Here is a 19368-nt window from a genome sequence, read left to right as displayed (position 1 = left end):
AAACAACCTAACAAAGAAATATTTTTTTTCAGTTTTTTTTCACTTATTATATTCTTTTTTTTTTTTATGTTAGCTGTAACATCTAAAACACTGTGTTCCAAGAAACATACTCATTCCGAAATAAATAAAATGCAGCATTTTACCAAATCTCTTAGTAACATCCTCTCTTCTTAGGATCCCAGAATAGGTTAACACTGACTATTGTCTGAGGTATGTCTTAGGATAACAATAAATGAGCTAGAAAGCCACAGTGCACAAATTATTATGTAGTTCCCATAAAGGAAAACTAATCTCAAATAAGTATTGGTATTTTTGTCTTGTACTGGAACCATTCCACTTTCTAGGAAACTGGGGTAACTCATTTTATCCATAGCTCTTTGAATAAATCATACTGAACAATTTTATCACCCTTATCAGTCGAGATTCTCACTGACTATGAACATGCAAAAATGAACTCATTTAACAAATAGTCCCTGACCACTTAATATACCCAATACACAAACTTCCTTTCATTGTTATCAAGGAGGCACGTAGTTATTTTATATGTGTGTGGTATTGGAAAGTAAGCACTATATAAGAGACAGAATAGCATTGCTACCAGTGTGTAGGTTCTGGTGTCAACTGGATTGGGCTCAAAATCCATTGCTCTTACTTTTTGGCTGTATGACTTTGACATTGTTTATCTCCGCTGTACATCAGTTTATTTATCTTTAAAATGGAGATGATAATAGTAGAGCCTTGCAGCATTGCTCTGAATTAAGAAAGTACATAAAGGACTTAAGACTATACCTGGCTGTGGTAAGTGCTTGAAGAATATCCTTTGAGTGAAGGAACAATGATATAGCCATGGTAAACTTATAGGTAAAAGCCTAGAAATCATTTCAAAGGGCTTTACTCTCACTATTATGTACAAAGTCATTGAAAGTTGACCCAAGGGGCAACTGAACCTCATATCAAAATGGAGTAAAATATAGCACTATCAAAAACCCAATCACACAATCTGTCTTGTCAGATTATTGGGTTGTTAAAAAGCCATGGTGCCTTTTTGCATAGAAAAACACATCATGACCCAATAGGAAAGTTAATAAGCCCCAATACTTTCCTTTTTAATTTCCAGATCTTCCAAACTCATTCACAAAGCAATGATTAAGAATCTAACAGTAAAATGATCTTTTAAAAAGTGGCAGTCATTTTGTGTAATACAATGGTTATCATGCTGTTTTAAATGTTAATATACTAGTTTATGAGAAAATGTGGAAGCAAAGCTCATTGACATATTTCACTATGCAGTCAGTTAATTAACATGCATCAACTACTGTAACTAAATAAAGTTCATTATATTTTAAAAGTTACAAAAACGTAACAATGGAGTAATGGAATCATGCTGTAGATTATAATTATATATTAAGAAATGCATCTATTATAGTTTTTCCAAAGCTAAAGAAATACAATTTGGAAATATAATTAAGGGAACTGGTAAGGGCCTTGGCAACTCCATTCTGAGTAACCACACTTATTCAAAGCAGACGTTCTCATGAGACACAGGCATGACTTTTGGGGCACTTGCAAGGAGAATGTCAGGAGTTCTATTTCTGTTTCACTCTCTTCATTTTGCCATCTATTCACTATTTACTTTTTCTAAGTTTTTTACCATAGGGTGTGCGTGCTTGCCAGAGAAAAACAGAGAAAGACAGAGAGGAAAATGAGAAATCAGTCCACAGAGGGGTTGGCCATGCAGCAACCCCTTCTCCTCCATTCTCCTCTTATGATTTTGGGCATATACACACATGCACCCAGTGTGATTTTCAAGCCGCCAGATCCAGGACTCAAAACCACAGTTGTCTATGTGGGAATCCAGTGGTTTAACCATCATGCCATCTTAGGCCCTCACCATATATGTTTGAATTCAATTTTATCTGTACCTTTAAAACAAAGTCCTCTTTGGAGCAATAAGAAACTCTATTCTCCAGTCTAATTGTTTTACTATTATCTATGCCCTTGTGGTTATTTTTGTCTATAATGTCTGTATGATGAAAACCCATATAATCTTGGTGAGCATCACTTCCCAATTCTGAGTTAAGTGCCGCCATACGGGTAGCATGAGACCCATATAGCAGGAATACTTTACACTACAGAAATTGGCAAGCACTATAAATCCAGGCTGTGTGTGTGCTCGCACAGATTTTTAAGCATTTATCAGTAAGTAGCTATACCTGGCTCATAACAGTACCTCTTTCTTTCCTCCTTCCTTCCTTTTACCTTTTCTTCCCTCTCTATCCCTCTTTCTCTCTCTCCCTTCTTTATTTCATCAGACAGTTCTTAATCCACAGAGCCCATTCATTTTCCCTTGCTTTGCCTTTTCTTTCTTACCTTTAAGAAAACCAAAGCATCTCATCAGAAAACCATGTACTATGCTATACTTTCTCTTTTCTAGATTAAAAATATGGACTTCTTATTTTAGACAGTCTTAAATATATTAATCTATTACCTACTGCCCAGGTTTGCTCAATCTTTATGAGTAAGGAGGTAAAATTGTTACAAAGTATTATTTTTTATGTTTTGAGCAAGTTTTGCTGTAGGTTTCATTCACCTGCCAGAAAGAGACAGAGAGACAGAAAGTGAGAAATCATCCCCCAAGGGGGGGGGTTGGCCAGGCCACAATCATTTCTCCATTCTCCTCTTGGGATTCTGGGCATGCACACATATGCTCCCGGTGTGAGTTTCAAGACCCCCGGGCCAGGACTTAGACGGCGGTTGACCATGTGGGAATGCAGTGCCTTAACCTCTATGCCACCTGCTGCCCTCCCAAATATCATTTTTATACTATTTGGCTCAAATTAACCAAATCCTTCCAAGTACTGCATCAAATAGTCTGGATAATTCAATTATATTCTAGCACCTGGATAATTACCTGGGCACTTTCTTATATTTCTGTCTCAAGAAAATCAGACTCTAGTCTTAGAACCAGAACTGTATGCTATGTTCACTGGAACAGGGAAAAAAAGAATTTAGGTCCAAGTTGATGTGTTGGCTCTCAAATGCTTCCATGAATTAAAAAATAACATAAAATGAAATATATATCATTTGACTCAGAAAGATCAAAAGATAATCTTACCTCGAAATATGCATGAGGTGGAACCAGTGAGTTAAAAAACTTTTTTTCCCTCCTCAGATGCCTTACTGAACATATTTATATTTTATGTTAAAATACATAAACATAAGTGAAATATGTAATAAAACACATGAAAATTTCCAGAAATTCCTCACCAATTCAGGAGCAGGCATTGCTTTATAAAGCAGAAATTTATGTTCCCTCACAAGAATCATCTGAAAAAAAATTCCGTTGATCTGTTCCAGAAGAAAGCGTTCTACCTAGAATATTGATAATCTATAGGAAAAGTCTTTGGAAATAATATTTTATATGAAATCCCTTTAACAGTAAGCCCATTTAATCATGCCAAAGAAATCAACAAGGGTTCTTATGATGTTGATCAGGTTTCTGTTTGGGTTATTATTAGTAGTTTCCCACTGTAAGTTTTAACTCCTTAGGTAAAAAGTATAACTTATGACTTCCAGATGCAAACCACAGTTATCAGCCTTATAATTTGACTGAAAATTTATTTTGCTTCTTTGTGAAGTTCCCTAAGGGTAAGGTTAAAAGTAGAGACAATAGGAGAGTGAAAAATAAATGCAGAGGATTTCAAACCACGTGTTAACAACAGAGAACAGAATCACAGAACGACATCACGACAGTGGACTCCAAGACAAGATGGCAAAGACAGATGTGCTAGACGAGACGCATGCTTGACTGCTATGCCAAGAAAAGAAAATACAGGAACGGAACTACACAGAGATGCTACAAAAGCAGCTCTGGGGCTACTATGACCCAACAGAAATAATAATAAAGAGAACTCATGATATTATAATTACAAAAGAAAGTTATCCCCACAACTCATACACTGGACTTGCTGCGTTAGCCTGGCTGTGTCACTCAGATGAAACACAAGATGGCATCATTACAGCCCATGCATTGGTAATGGAGGCCATGTTAGTTGATTAGGTACAAAATAGTCACTGCATGCCACACGATGATCCTGGGCTTGTCCAAAATAAAAGATACAACAAATATTCTATATCTGCAATAAAATTCTTTTTATGCCATCTGAAATTCATAGAGAGGGATATGTTTCTCTGTTGTTTCTGCATATTTTCATCTTATTATCTTTCTTTCTGGCTCATTTGTCATCTTTTAAATTAATTGTATTATCATAAACGGAAGAGAAAAGGCAAGTTGCCTGTGCAGATATGAGGGAAATAAAAAAGGAAAGGAAAGGAAACTAAAAGGAAAACTATGCATAGGAGGAAGAGGAAAATAAGAAACACAGTATTTCATTCTTTTGTACACAACTTTCTTGGATATCTTGGGGTTTGTTTTGTTTTGAGATAAATACTGGAGGGATATGCTGAAAGGGGAAGAATTTAAGACTAGGATGGCAAGAAAAGATTTTGTTGCCTTGTTTGATTTGTATATCTATATATTGCTCGGTGTTTAAAAAAAAGGTTGTAATCACTCATAAAGTATAGCAATGGGTTAAAAATAGCCGTAATGACCAAAATACTAAATGTGAATCAAAACAAAATAAAGTAAATTGAACCACCAAAAATTCATGCGGCACAAGATGAGGTGAAATGACAGAAAATGTTCTTCAATATATACAAAGTATATATCTATTTATATATATACACAGAAATGTGCATATACGGATAGATATATCTGTATAATTTTTTTCTTTCCAACCCTCCCAAGGATAACTGAATCATGGAATCACCATTTTAAGTATGATAAAGGGAAGAAAACAAAATCTAAAGAAAAATTTACATGCTTTGTTTGCCAAGTTAAAACAATATCATGCATGCCTATGTTGGCTGATGCTGGTTAAGAATGACGGTGTGAATTTCTGTGTAAACACATGATTGATGGCAGGGGCTCTTGTTAATCTCTGCTTACATTAGTCTAATAGCACTTATACTGTGTCTACATATATATGGAGTGACAAGCACCATATATTTTGTATACACAGACATATATATATACACACAGTACATACACTTGGGGCTTGTGGAAAAAATTACAGAGTAGGAAGAGGAAAAAGAAACCCATTCAATTTCTCTTCATAAAACCCAATCCCTCTTTATTTATCTATTTGTGGGGGACTTGCTTAATGAATTCATTAAGCTCACTCTTTTTCTGTTACTTGCACTGGCATTTGAAATCAGGAAGTTCTCTTGAGTTTGGTTTTATATTCTCATTTCAACATGGTCATACTTACCCGTCACTTAAAAAAGCCCTAGCCATAGACCATAGTGTATATTTCAAGTTCAAAGAACAGTGTATTACTGAACTGTACTAATTTTTCAATCATAAAAAGGTAGGAATTCTTTGTCTCCAAGATGATATACAGAAGAATGCCCTTTAGGATGAATTGATGATGTCACAGGTTGGCATCACCTTCTGTGACTTTTTTCCTGCCTGTTCTTGGATGGGATGTGCTATTGACTGAGACAGAACTTGTCTTAACGTGCTGATAACATCCTAGGCATTTCTATTAATTACTCTGTTTCTTTCCTCTGTCCCTCTCTTTCCTGCTATGCCCCTTACTTTTATATCTGCCTTTCCTAATAGATTATGGACTCCTGGAAGATCCGGTTTTCCTAAGTTTTGTTTTCCTGGCACCTATTCCAGTGCCTGCATATAGTAAGCCACTCAAAAATGTTGTATAAATAAGTGATTACTTAAACTTTAAATGGAAGCATGTACTTACACATTGATCGTATTGATTTTTCTTTTCTTCACCCCAACATAACAAAAAAAATCTTGGGTGATGGAGTTGAATAGAATTTTTTTTTTAATTTTTATAATTTTTAAATTGAATTTTATAATTTACCCTCTTATATTTGTTATGAAAATCATAATAGTGAATCCATGCATCAAATACTTTATATACACTATCTCTGAGCTACAATGAAATGCCAATTAGTAGATCTTTCCTATACTTATATTTCTATTATTACTTTAGCTATCAAATAATTTCACTATTAGGGATTTATAGGCACATAGTTATTCCAATGACTTAAAAAACTATCTTAGGATCTGTTGAACATAATTTTATAGTTTATCAACTGACTAGGGAGAAATATTCACATGTTGGAATATTCACTTCATAAGCTAAATAATGTGATTGAATGTATAAAAGAAAATGAAATTTAAAAAATTAAAAATTAAAAAAACAAACAAACAAATAAAACTATCTTACGTTTATGTGGAGTCATGTTATAAAAAAGTGATAAAACTGAGACCTGCAGATGGCATAATGGTTATGTCACTGGAATGCCATGTAGTTGACTGCAGTTTGAGTCCTGGACCTGGTGGCTTAAAAACTCACACAGGGCAAGTGTGCATGTGTGCCCCAAATCCCGAGAGGAGACAAGAAGGGAAGGGATTGCGGCATGGCTATCCCCACTGGGGATGATTTCTTGCTTTCTGTCTCTGTCTCTTTCTCTCGGGAGAGCACATGTGCCTTATAGCAGAAATCTCTCTTTAAAAACAAAAGGTGATGAGACCAGCAGTTAGTGTAATGGCTATGTCGCTGGACTCCCATGTAGTCAACAGCAGTTCGAGTCTCAGATCCAGTGGCTTAAACTCACACCGGGCACATGTGCATGCGTGCCCAAGATCCTGAGAGGAGAATGGAGGAGAAGGGATTGCGGTGTGGCCATCCCCCCAGGAGGTGATTTCTCTCTTTCCATCTCTCTGTCTCTGTCTTTCTGGTGAGTGCACGTGCCCTATAGCAAAAACCTCTCCAAAAAAAAAAAAAAAGTGATATGACTTACTCAATGGGTAATGAATGAAGACAAAAAGTATGCTATTAAATTGGGACTATTGTCATCCCATAAACATATTCTATTAATTTGTGGATCAATGAAGGCAATTTAAAAATTTGATAGAATTTAGTATAGATCTAAAAATGTGAATGCACATATGCACTTTTTGTGTACATTGTTCATGTATTGTAAGTCAAATGTAAAAATAATTAATGTGCACAATCAATATTAGTTAACTTAAATCACTTTAAATCTATTTCTATTTCTCTTTCTAAAGCTAAAATGTTTGTCTCCAATTACTTTCTCTATCTCTTTATTCAAAATGCTTTTAAGTGGACCTGAACATTTCAAAGTGGAATTCTGGATACTGTGATGCGCAAACACTCCCATGACATTTTCTTAGGAAATTTACTATTCAATATACTGGATAGTAATTTGACTAACGATTCTACTTACTAATTATGAGTTTCTATATAGAAAAATCTTCTTAAAGTTAAACAAATAATCAGATAAAATATGTTTTAATAATAAAAACAAACAGGCTATTAATTCTTCAAACTTGCTGGAAACATGATTGGCAAAATATAGTTTTAATAAACAAGTAAGATGCCAAACATCATATTTTAGGTAAGTTATCAGTACATTTACTTTTTTGGGGGGTGGGGGTCCTCTATAGATTTTGATAAATAAGATTCTATTTTCTCTTTATCCTTAATTAGAGAATTATTATTGTCTTAACATTTCAGCTCCAATTTCTACCATGTTCCTGCAAATAAAAATTATAATGACTTGTTAAGGTTTTAACTCAGTGATAGATTTTAATATTTTAAATACTCCACTAAGGTATCACAAAATGATAAAAGTTAAGAACTCAGGTTTTCCTGGAAAACACCAGAACTGGTGTGCTCTTGGTGTTATACTTGGGTAGAAATTTTGGGCAACCTGGGTTGGGTATTAGAGTGACTCTAAAAGAGAGGCAAAAAGTAGAAACAACACCAAATGGTATGTGAGGGATATATATTTGAGGAGCTAAAAATACATCTGAGAAACCCTCCAGGAATACTAATTATTTTGTGATCTTCTATTACTGTCATTAGTTTAAAAATCTCCCTCAATCCAATCAAACTCCTCAAAAAAAAAAAAAAAAGGGATATGACTTACTCAATGGGTAATGAATGAAGACAAAAAGTATGCTATTAAATTGGGACTATTGTCATCCCATAAACATATTCTATTAATTTGTGGATCAATGAAGGCAATTTAAAAATTTGATAGAATTTAGTATAGATCTAAAAATGTGAATGCACATATGCACTTTTTGTGTACATTGTTCATGTATTGTAAGTCAAATGTAAAAATAATTAATGTGCACAATCAATATTAGTTAACTTAAATCACTTTAAATCTATTTCTATTTCTCTTTCTAAAGCTAAAATGTTTGTCTCCAATTACTTTCTCTATCTCTTTATTCAAAATGCTTTTAAGTGGACCTGAACATTTCAAAGTGGAATTCTGGATACTGTGATGCGCAAACACTCCCATGACATTTTCTTAGGAAATTTACTATTCAATATACTGGATAGTAATTTGACTAACGATTCTACTTACTAATTATGAGTTTCTATATAGAAAAATCTTCTTAAAGTTAAACAAATAATCAGATAAAATATGTTTTAATAATAAAAACAAACAGGCTATTAATTCTTCAAACTTGCTGGAAACATGATTGGCAAAATATAGTTTTAATAAACAAGTAAGATGCCAAACATCATATTTTAGGTAAGTTATCAGTACATTTACTTTTTTGGGGGGTGGGGGTCCTCTATAGATTTTGATAAATAAGATTCTATTTTCTCTTTATCCTTAATTAGAGAATTATTATTGTCTTAACATTTCAGCTCCAATTTCTACCATGTTCCTGCAAATAAAAATTATAATGACTTGTTAAGGTTTTAACTCAGTGATAGATTTTAATATTTTAAATACTCCACTAAGGTATCACAAAATGATAAAAGTTAAGAACTCAGGTTTTCCTGGAAAACACCAGAACTGGTGTGCTCTTGGTGTTATACTTGGGTAGAAATTTTGGGCAACCTGGGTTGGGTATTAGAGTGACTCTAAAAGAGAGGCAAAAAGTAGAAACAACACCAAATGGTATGTGAGGGATATATATTTGAGGAGCTAAAAATACATCTGAGAAACCCTCCAGGAATACTAATTATTTTGTGATCTTCTATTACTGTCATTAGTTTAAAAATCTCCCTCAATCCAATCACTATGAAAGTTGCTAAGTACATCGCTATTAATGGATGGATGTGTTTCATCTTAACTTCTTTCTGCTCTCTGCCTTCTGGGGGAAGTGCTTGCTGTCTGTCGAGATTTGATCAAAGAGATTCAACAAAAACGAAAGGAAAAAACAAACAGGTACTCCTAGGTAGATAGCACCAAGATAAAATCCTTATGGTTGTTAAACAGGGCATGCCTAAGAATAAGTGTGTTTGGATGTTATTTTTATTTTCAAAGAAAGAAATGCTAGAGGAAGTAGTAAAGGGGTCAGAGAGAAGAAATGGAAAGAAAATCTATCAATTTCTCTATATTTCAAAGTTCGGTCCCATAGTCACAAATGTAAATTTACTAAAGATGCAAATTTTTATTTGGCTTCCATAATCTTATGAGAAAATCCCATTTCCTAGTGGTTATTTCAGCACTCTCCAGCTTATATTGTTTTTGTTGGATCTCAGGAGGTAATGAAATGGGACTTTACTGTATAATTTAACATCAATGTAGTTGGGAAGGAAGTGGTCTAGATGCAAAAATTAGATTGGAAATATTACATTGGACATTTCTTTTGTGGGGAACTAAATCAAATATTTATAAATTAGGAGTTAAAATACTGGCCCACCTTTAGAAAGTGAAATAGTCATTTTCTTCTGAATATTTTCTATTCATGCAGATGGGTTCATTATGATTTTATTGTGTACAGATTTTACTTGTGAGTCATAGAAGGATCTAGTTCCCAGGAAAAGAAGGAAATAGGAAAAGAATTCTTTTTGTTCAAGAAACATAGGTTTTTGTCAGTATAATATTTATTTATATGAAATAATAGATTTGAAATAATTGAACAGACTTTATTTTTGTTGTTTAAGGGAATGAAGTTAGAGATATAAAAAATGTTCTCCAATTTTTAACATTATTAGGTATTTCTAGTAAAACTAATTTGGCCACTAAATTCTAACTGAGATTTTATTCTGTGCCTTCTCACATAATTTACAATCTTTTTTCTTTTTCTTTCTTTTTTCATTTTAATTTTTACAACTTTTCTAGAGAAACTATGTAGTGAAAATGTAATATCCATTGGATTTGAAAGTTTTCTAGACTACTATCAACCAAGTCCCAAATAAAAGTAGGTGATAGTTAAGTATTAGATTAGGTAAAATAGGGCCAAATTTAATGTATTTCCATCAAGTGTCAGGCCTGCATATGAGTAAGATTTTAAAAATAGTGGCATGAATTAGCATGTCCAAAACCAGAATTTTAATCTCAATCTTCACACAAAATCTCAGAATTGACTGTTTATGTCAAAATTATGTAAACGTAACCATTATCAATCACTACGTAGGGCATGGAAGCCTTCTCTTTGGTCAGTGAAAACCTGGCCCCAGAAATTGTTTAAGTATTTCTGATTTTAATCTGCATTAGTTTTGAAAAATGTGAAGGCTACTGGAGATATTTTCCATGTGATATATTAAAAGAGGGCTTGATAGCACTACACAGGTAACCTCCATCAGGGTTAATCGAATGTGTAGGGCAAGCCTTTTCTCTGCATCAATTGAAAGATCTCTCTCTTCTATGGATTAAAAGTACCTCTGACATACATATTTCCCTGTGTATCCAAATCATTCACAAGGAATACTTTCTGGAGTAAGTCAGTTTAGAAAAAAGAAATGTTCATTCTTCGAAAGTGTGATTAGTTGAATAATCCCAGGAAGAGGGATCAATATTAGTTCCATTATTGCTCATGTTAGCTCTTCCTTGGTTGGGGCTCTGTCACCCACTTTATTTTTATATCCCTTCTTACACTCTCTTGTACAACACAAGATTGTTTTAAGAACTGCTTGAATCTCCCTAGCTGCTCCATGCAACCTGGGTTGGGTATTAGAGTGACTCTAAAAGAGAGGCAAAAAGTAGAAACAACACCAAATGGTATGTGAGGGATATATATTTGAGGAGCTAAAAATACATCTGAGAAACCCTCCAGGAATACTAATTATTTTGTGATCTTCTATTACTGTCATTAGTTTAAAAATCTCCCTCAATCCAATCACTATGAAAGTTGCTAAGTACATCGCTATTAATGGATGGATGTGTTTCATCTTAACTTCTTTCTGCTCTCTGCCTTCTGGGGGAAGTGCTTGCTGTCTGTCGAGATTTGATCAAAGAGATTCAACAAAAACGAAAGGAAAAAACAAACAGGTACTCCTAGGTAGATAGCACCAAGATAAAATCCTTATGGTTGTTAAACAGGGCATGCCTAAGAATAAGTGTGTTTGGATGTTATTTTTATTTTCAAAGAAAGAAATGCTAGAGGAAGTAGTAAAGGGGTCAGAGAGAAGAAATGGAAAGAAAATCTATCAATTTCTCTATATTTCAAAGTTCGGTCCCATAGTCACAAATGTAAATTTACTAAAGATGCAAATTTTTATTTGGCTTCCATAATCTTATGAGAAAATCCCATTTCCTAGTGGTTATTTCAGCACTCTCCAGCTTATATTGTTTTTGTTGGATCTCAGGAGGTAATGAAATGGGACTTTACTGTATAATTTAACATCAATGTAGTTGGGAAGGAAGTGGTCTAGATGCAAAAATTAGATTGGAAATATTACATTGGACATTTCTTTTGTGGGGAACTAAATCAAATATTTATAAATTAGGAGTTAAAATACTGGCCCACCTTTAGAAAGTGAAATAGTCATTTTCTTCTGAATATTTTCTATTCATGCAGATGGGTTCATTATGATTTTATTGTGTACAGATTTTACTTGTGAGTCATAGAAGGATCTAGTTCCCAGGAAAAGAAGGAAATAGGAAAATAATTCTTTTTGTTCAAGAAACATAGGCTTTTGTCAGTATAATATTTATTTATATGAAATAATAGATTTGAAATAATTGAACAGACTTTATTTTTGTTGTTTAAGGGAATGAAGTTAGAGATATAAAAAATGTTCTCCAATTTTTAACATTATTAGGTATTTCTAGTAAAACTAATTTGGCCACTAAATTCTAACTGAGATTTTATTCTGTGCCTTCTCACATAATTTACAATCTTTTTTCTTTTTCTTTCTTTTTTCATTTTAATTTTTACAACTTTTCTAGAGAAACTATGTAGTGAAAATGTAATATCCATTGGATTTGAAAGTTTTCTAGACTACTATCAACCAAGTCCCAAATAAAAGTAGGTGATAGTTAAGTATTAGATTAGGTAAAATAGGGCCAAATTTAATGTATTTCCATCAAGTGTCAGGCCTGCATATGAGTAAGATTTTAAAAATAGTGGCATGAATTAGCATGTCCAAAACCAGAATTTTAATCTCAATCTTCACACAAAATCTCAGAAAATATTGTTTATGTCAAAATTATGTAAACGTAACCATTATCAATCACTACGTAGGGCATGGAAGCCTTCTCTTTGGTCAGTGAAAACCTGGCCCCAGAAATTGTTTAAGTATTTCTGATTTTAATCTGCATTAGTTTTGAAAAATGTGAAGGCTACTGGAGATATTTTCCATGTGATATATTAAAAGAGGGCTTGATAGCACTACACAGGTAACCTCCATCAGGGTTAATCGAATGTGTAGGGCAAGCCTTTTCTCTGCATCAATTGAAAGATCTCTCTCTTCTATGGATTAAAAGTACCTCTGACATACATATTTCCCTGTGTATCCAAATCATTCACAAGGAATACTTTCTGGAGTAAGTCAGTTTAGAAAAAAGAAATGTTCATTCTTCGAAAGTGTGATTAGTTGAATAATCCCAGGAAGAGGGATCAATATTAGTTCCATTATTGCTCATGTTAGCTCTTCCTTGGTTGGGGCTCTGTCACCCACTTTATTTTTATATCCCTTCTTACACTCTCTTGTACAACACAAGATTGTTTTAAGAACTGCTTGAATCTCCCTAGCTGCTCCATATTATTCAATGGCTGGCACTGGATTTCTCTTCTCTGCTTTTGTATTAGATAAAACACTTCTGCAGCCACTCAAAAAGCAAATGGGCTTAGTTTGAGGTCATTCAGGTTTGGGCCTGTTCAAATTCAATAGCAAATGGCAATATATATTGACAACCTGGAGAGCTGTGTAACTTGTGAATCTGAGATCTGGAAAAACCTCTGGCTTATTATGGACGTTGCTATGGCGATGACTTTCTATGTGTAGGGTTGCAGGGGAGGGAGACTACTTGGGAGAACATGCTGGTAATCTTTCAGAATGGCCAAGCGTCAATTTTTACGACTTTAAATTTGAAGATCTGATAAATACTACAACATATACAAATATTACTGTTAAGAAAGGAAGAAATCAAGAGAAAGGATAAACAGGGAATCCTAATTAAAGTCTCAGTATCTTAAACCATTGGCTACAACATCAGTTAACATATTTCTTGGGAATTACATTATATTCATATCTGAATCTCCAACATCTAGTACATGCTTAACATATCCATTTGACCCTTAAAAATATTTGTTGAACTGAATTCTATTGAGGAGGCAATTTAAATAGCAAAGCTCTTTATTCTGTTTTATGAAAGCTCATTTATGAGTAGAAAAAAAATAGGAAGGATTTAAATCTTGAGATATATTGTATTCGGCTTGAGTGCTCAGATATTTACTGAATGAATGAGTGGATGGGTGGATGAATTAATTAATGAATGAAAACTTGGTGTCCTAATTCTGATATTAGACTAGTATCTGTCCTTTGGAGTTAAAACTTTATCTAGCACATAAAGATTATCACCCCGTAATTTAAAAAATATGACTAACTAGGTCACATTTCTTTCCACACCACTGAGTTCCCAAAGGAAGCAAGTACACTTCAGAATGGACAGTCCCAGGGTTATTATTGATATGTACCTATGTAATGCTAAAGAACACAGAACTTCCTGGATCCAAAGCCATTTGCAAGAAACTAAAATTTGAAATTCCATAAATCATTTGTGGGTAAGAAATGGAAGGATTTTATTTTTATATTACTTTTTATAAAGCTTAAATTTCTCTAGGAATAAGCAAAAACATGTTTAATGACTTGCCTTTTCTTAAAGAAAAGGGGAAAAAAATTAAAGCAACCCAGAGAATCAACTAGAAAATTGTATTTAAATCTTTTAGTCTTAATAGAAATAAGATCCTAACCCAACTCTAGCTTTTAGTTCTATTAAACATACACAGAAATTCGATGATATCTGTTCTCTATTATATACATATAAATGTTTAACTTATAGTAAGTCTCAAACAAACGACTTGGGAAAGTTGATAGAAATAATTAAGGACTACAGTTGTCTGTTGGACATTATACCGTACACATCTCACTATAAAGAAAAGACCATAAAACATCAAAATGTATCTGGGTTCAGATGGGGAACACATTAAAGCTTCTAATTGCCAAAGTCCTTCCCACTTCAGCACAGTAGATACATTTTGAAGCATCACAGCCATTGACATGGCATGGTTCAGTACTAATTTTGTGTTTACTACACTATATTGCTACACGAGTTCTCTAGACACACAACGAACAAAATTAGTATAAATATAATACCATGTTAACTGCTGTTGAAATCCCATGGAAAACGTTTTGGTTTTTACTTTGTTTTGTTTTGTTTTGCCATTTAAGCACACGACAGTGCATGAAGTTTAAGGGATAATTACCAATCTTTGTGGTTCCACGTTGAGTTCATGCTTTTTTGAGGTCATTTCAATATAGGCCTCGTCAATGTTCCCACCCCCTGCCAATTTCATAGCTCCCACTGGCTGTTTCACATTTGCTCTTCGGGTGGTAAATCTGGGCATCTGATTGTCTGAGTTTGGGTCACATACCGTGGATTTTCCTTTAATGTCAAAAGACCGACTTTAAATTTCTCTGGGGTCTGACTGCCTCATCCATGGGATTTGATGCTTTTGTTTGTATATTAATATTTATATATGTATGCTTATACATATATAGATATAGAAAACTCACACACATTAACACACTATATTATATATTTAAAACACATGTATAATTACACATAGGTATGTATTGTTTTTTGCAAATGAAAAAAGAAAGCAAGCGAAACAAGACTGACCTGACCTACCTGTACTCGGCTCACATTCAACGAAGTCTTCATCATCACTTGAACATTCAGCAGATGAAACAAGGTCATCTGATGTTGGCTGTTCATGTCAAAGAAGAAACAATACGGTGGGGAAAGAGAAAAAAAAAGGCAGAGATGAGGGAACCATGAATAAAGTTGTCAAAGATTTATTACTGTGTCCCACCTCTCATCATTATTACTATTTCTTTTCCTTCAAGAGGGCATATCACAGATGCCTCTCTTAAGAGGCATGGTATTAACTATGCAACTGTGAATGACTCTGGTTCTAAACATTTTTTGTGGATTTTCTGTAAAGCTGAGTGACCCAAGGTGTTTCCAGAAGGTTTGACCCTTTCCTACTTCTGCAAATCGCATTGTGCAGCTTGGCTGTATCCTGACTCTAATTTCAGTTTTGAGAATCAAAATGATGGAAGAAGGGTCATTGCAAAGGGTGGTAGAATGCAGACAACACAGGAATGCACTGTGGCTTTGAGAGGGTTTTAATGCATATGGTGTGTGGTCTCAAGTGTGTGATTTGGTGGTTGTGAATCTATAGGCTGGCATAATTAATGAACACTGTGGAATGCAGTCTGCTCAGGAACAGCATAATGGCTTCTCTTGCTAGCAGCAATTCCTTCATGTAATTGCTGCAATTAGCTGAATTAGTAATGTGAGCCAGCAGAGTAATACTGCACGACAGCCTCTGGACACAGGTAAGGTTGTTTCTGCAGAGAGCAGAACAAATTTTGACTGCTATAGTAGTAGTTCAACTCGAGACCTTCTTAAAATTATTAGTAGTAATAGTCCTGCAGAAACTCCTCAATGCCAAGGAATCTGTTGTAAACAATATAGGGAACTGTGGGTATTGGCCACATAGTAGCTGAGAAAACTGCCTCTGTACTGGATACATTTTGCATGTACAATATAAAGTACTGAATACATTTTGCATGCATAATAAAAAGTGCTGAATAGATGAGTGAATAAATGAATCTACAGAGTTTATCAAAAATGAACTTCTCGCCTATGTGCATAAGGATATTCATTATATTGCAGTTGTTCAAGAAGTACTCACTTCTTTCCTTTCCTTGATGTTACTTTGAACTGACCTGCTGCTAGTCTTACTAGTCCCATTGCACTGAAGTGTGGATCCATATTCAAAAGGAAAAAGCGATAAAAAAAATTGGGTTTCTACTGAGCAATTACTACAAGCAGATTCTGTGCTAGATAGGTCTGTATACTTATCAGTTATGATTATTATTAATTAATTAGACACAATTCTCACGACCACCCTTTGGGACAAGTATGACTGCTACATGTTTTAAGAGAATTGAACTCAGACTAAGTGAGTTATGGAAGGACATGTAGCTAGTAAGAGACAGTAAGGATTGTAACAGATGACATCTTAGAGTTTGCGGTCCAAATAGGCTTCCCTGTACCTCATTTTACATGATATGGGCTAAACTGTGTCCCTCTAAAACTCATATAGAATGTGCTAATTCCTGGTACTTAAGAATGTGACTGGTTTTGGAGATAGGATTTTAAAAAGGTACTTGAGTGAAAATGAAGTTATTGGGATGGGCCTTTATTCAGTATGAGGTATCCCCAGGCATGCCCACCTGAGACACAGGAAGAAAATGGCCACCCACATGCCAAAGAGATGGTCCTTAGAAGAAACCAACCTGCTGGCACCTTGATTTCAGTGTTCTAGTCTCCAAATTGTGAGGAATAAATTTCTGTTGTTTAAGCCACCTATAAGTAGTACTTTGTCATAACAGCCCTAGCAAACAAATACACCTTTATAGCCAAAATGATCTTTAGCATTTCTAGAAAACATCTTATTTTCGGTAGACATGCTAGGTATAAGATTACTAGACAAAGTAAAGAACAGTAGAAATACCACATTAGGTTATTTGTTTTACTCAATCCACAGTGGCCCAGAAATGCCCTAAGCCACATTATTGATCTCTATCTACATCTGAAAGGGAGGTGCTTCCAACTGTGTTCCTCCTTAAGGTTATAAGGAAAAAAAAAAAATCAAGTTTCAACGTATATTTTTATTTAATTAAATACTGTTACATTGTGTGTTTTAGCCCCAGAGACAAGAGGCTGGTAGTTTTGTCCTAGGATCCCATTATCTGCATTAGAGAAATGGAAAACCAATTCCTTTGGCATTTCCTGCTGTGCTGAGGTCTTAAACAAATTCTCTTCTGGTTACTTAGGAAAGAGGGTGGGAGAGAATATTAACTGGACAAATGAAGATGGTTTGGAAAGGCCATGGTCATAGCTCGATAGTTCTAAAGCATGCATTCTCTGCAGGGGCACTATCTCCCTAAAGACGGCAAAAATTGGTTTGGGCTAGGGGCCAGCAGGTGGTGTGGTGGTTAAGGGCCCTGGACTCCCACATGGCCGACCACAGTTTGAGTACCCGTCCTGGTGGCTTCATTTCTCTTTTTCTCTTCCTCTCTCTCTCTATCCCTTTCTAGTAAAACTAAAACTAAATAAATAAATAAACTTAAATAAAATAATTCTTTAAAAAATTGGTTTAGGTTGGGGGGAAGTCTTAGCTATTATATTGTGTTGTAGGAAAAGTCACAGCACATTTTTGCATAGAAAAATATGTCGTATATGCAAAAATGTGTTGTGATTTTTCCAATGACCTAATACTATTAATAGTTTGAGACCCTCTAAAAGACCACATTACATAAGTAAATATACAGTATATATTTGGTACTGAAATTTTATGAGAGAAGGGCAATTAGGAAAAAAAAATGTCTAAAGTATTTCTTAGGGGGATGGTAATGAAAAAGAGGTGGAGGGGAGCAGCAGTTAGCGTAAGGGCTATATTGCTGAGCTCCCATGTAGTCGACCTTGGTTCGAGTCCCAGACCCAGTGGCTTAAACTCACACCGGGCACATGTACAAGCGTGCCCAAGATCCCCAGAGGAGAATGGAGGAGAAGGGATTGCAGGGTGGCCATTCCCCCGGGGGGTGATTTCTCGCTTTCTGTCTCTCTTTCTCTCTCTTGTCTTTCTAGTGAGTGCACACGCCCTATAGCAAAAAACTCTCACAAAAAAAAGAAAAAGAAAAAAAAAAAGAAAGAAAAAGCAAAGCAAAGAAAAGAATATTCTGCTGGAAATTAATTATTAGTGACCTGACTATAAGGACTTGCAGGGCTTTGGGCTGGTGTTGGGTGAACAACAGTAAGTTAATGAAACCTAGTTTGCTCCTCTCAAGAGCTGAAAGCCAGGCAGGCAATAATGTTCAAAAGGCCATTGAGCAAATGTATGAAAACAATGTATAACTCCAAGAGAAACCCAGACATGCACAAATGTAACATTAGAGGAATCTTTCACTCATTTCTAAGGGAGACATCCTATTAATAATTTGTATGGGCCAAAAGCAGTAGTGTACATTTTAATGTTGTCAGGAAAGGCAGTATGCTCTGGGGAATATTTACTGCTTTCTTTTAGCTCCCTTTATTCTTCCCTATCAAATTTCTCTTTTTGTGGTTTGGGTGTCTGTGTCTTCCCCCTCACCTCCAATTCTGTCCCAAGAATGGGTCCCTAACACTAATGCAGGCCCACCATCCGCTCACACACACACACACACACACACACACACACACACATGCTCTTCCAACTTCTACCTTTCTTTTCTTCTGAATTTCCCCGGTGCCTACTTCCCAGAGATTTTTTTTCTGCTAATTTTCTATAGGAATGTGTACATATGCAACGTTCCTCCCAGGCAACAGAAACAATTTCCCTAGTAGTTCCTGTAACAGTGCGGAGACAGAGAAGAGGATGAGTGGGAAGCATCAGGCGGAATGTGTGAAGGTGGACCTGACCCCAGAACAGAGCCATGAATCTCAACTTCACCACTTACGGTCCAAAGTGACCTGGGGTGGGGAACCAGCAGTTAGCGTAATGGCTATGTCGCTGGACTCCCACGTAGTCGACCGCGGTTCGGGTCCGGACCCAGTGGCTTAAAACTCACGCTGGGCGCATGTGCGTGCGTGCGTGCCCAAGATCCCGAGAGGAGAATGGAGGAGAAGGGATTACGGCGTGACCATCCCCCCTGGGGGGTGATTTCTCGCTTTCTGTCTCTATGTCTCTCTCTGTCTGTCTGGCAAGCGCACGCGCCCTACAGTGAA

General features: G+C 35.3%; 1 protein-coding gene across 16 annotated transcripts in view; it reads right to left on the bottom strand.

Moving 5' to 3' along the window:
• The window catches only part of NRXN3 (neurexin 3), a 1829483-nt gene that overhangs the window by 47130 nt on the left and 1762985 nt on the right, over positions 1-19368 (bottom strand). For 8 of the 16 annotated variants that reach the window (XM_027775177.1, XM_006157103.3, XM_027775186.1 and 5 more), the window contains one exon: positions 15211-15298. In XM_027775177.1, the coding sequence (XP_027630978.1) occupies positions 15211-15298 (88 nt within the window). The remainder of the gene's footprint in view (positions 1-15210; positions 15299-19368) is intronic. The other 8 variants (XM_006157094.3, XM_027775181.1, XM_027775180.1 and 5 more) reach the window with 1 other exon arrangement.

The sequence above is a fragment of the Tupaia chinensis genome, unplaced genomic scaffold (assembly GCF_000334495.1).
Source record: "Tupaia chinensis unplaced genomic scaffold, TupChi_1.0 Scaffold000528_1, whole genome shotgun sequence".
Lineage (NCBI taxonomy): Eukaryota > Metazoa > Chordata > Mammalia > Scandentia > Tupaiidae > Tupaia > Tupaia belangeri.
The sequence above is the reverse complement of the archived record's forward strand: the minus strand, read 5'-3'. Positions and strand labels throughout refer to the sequence as shown.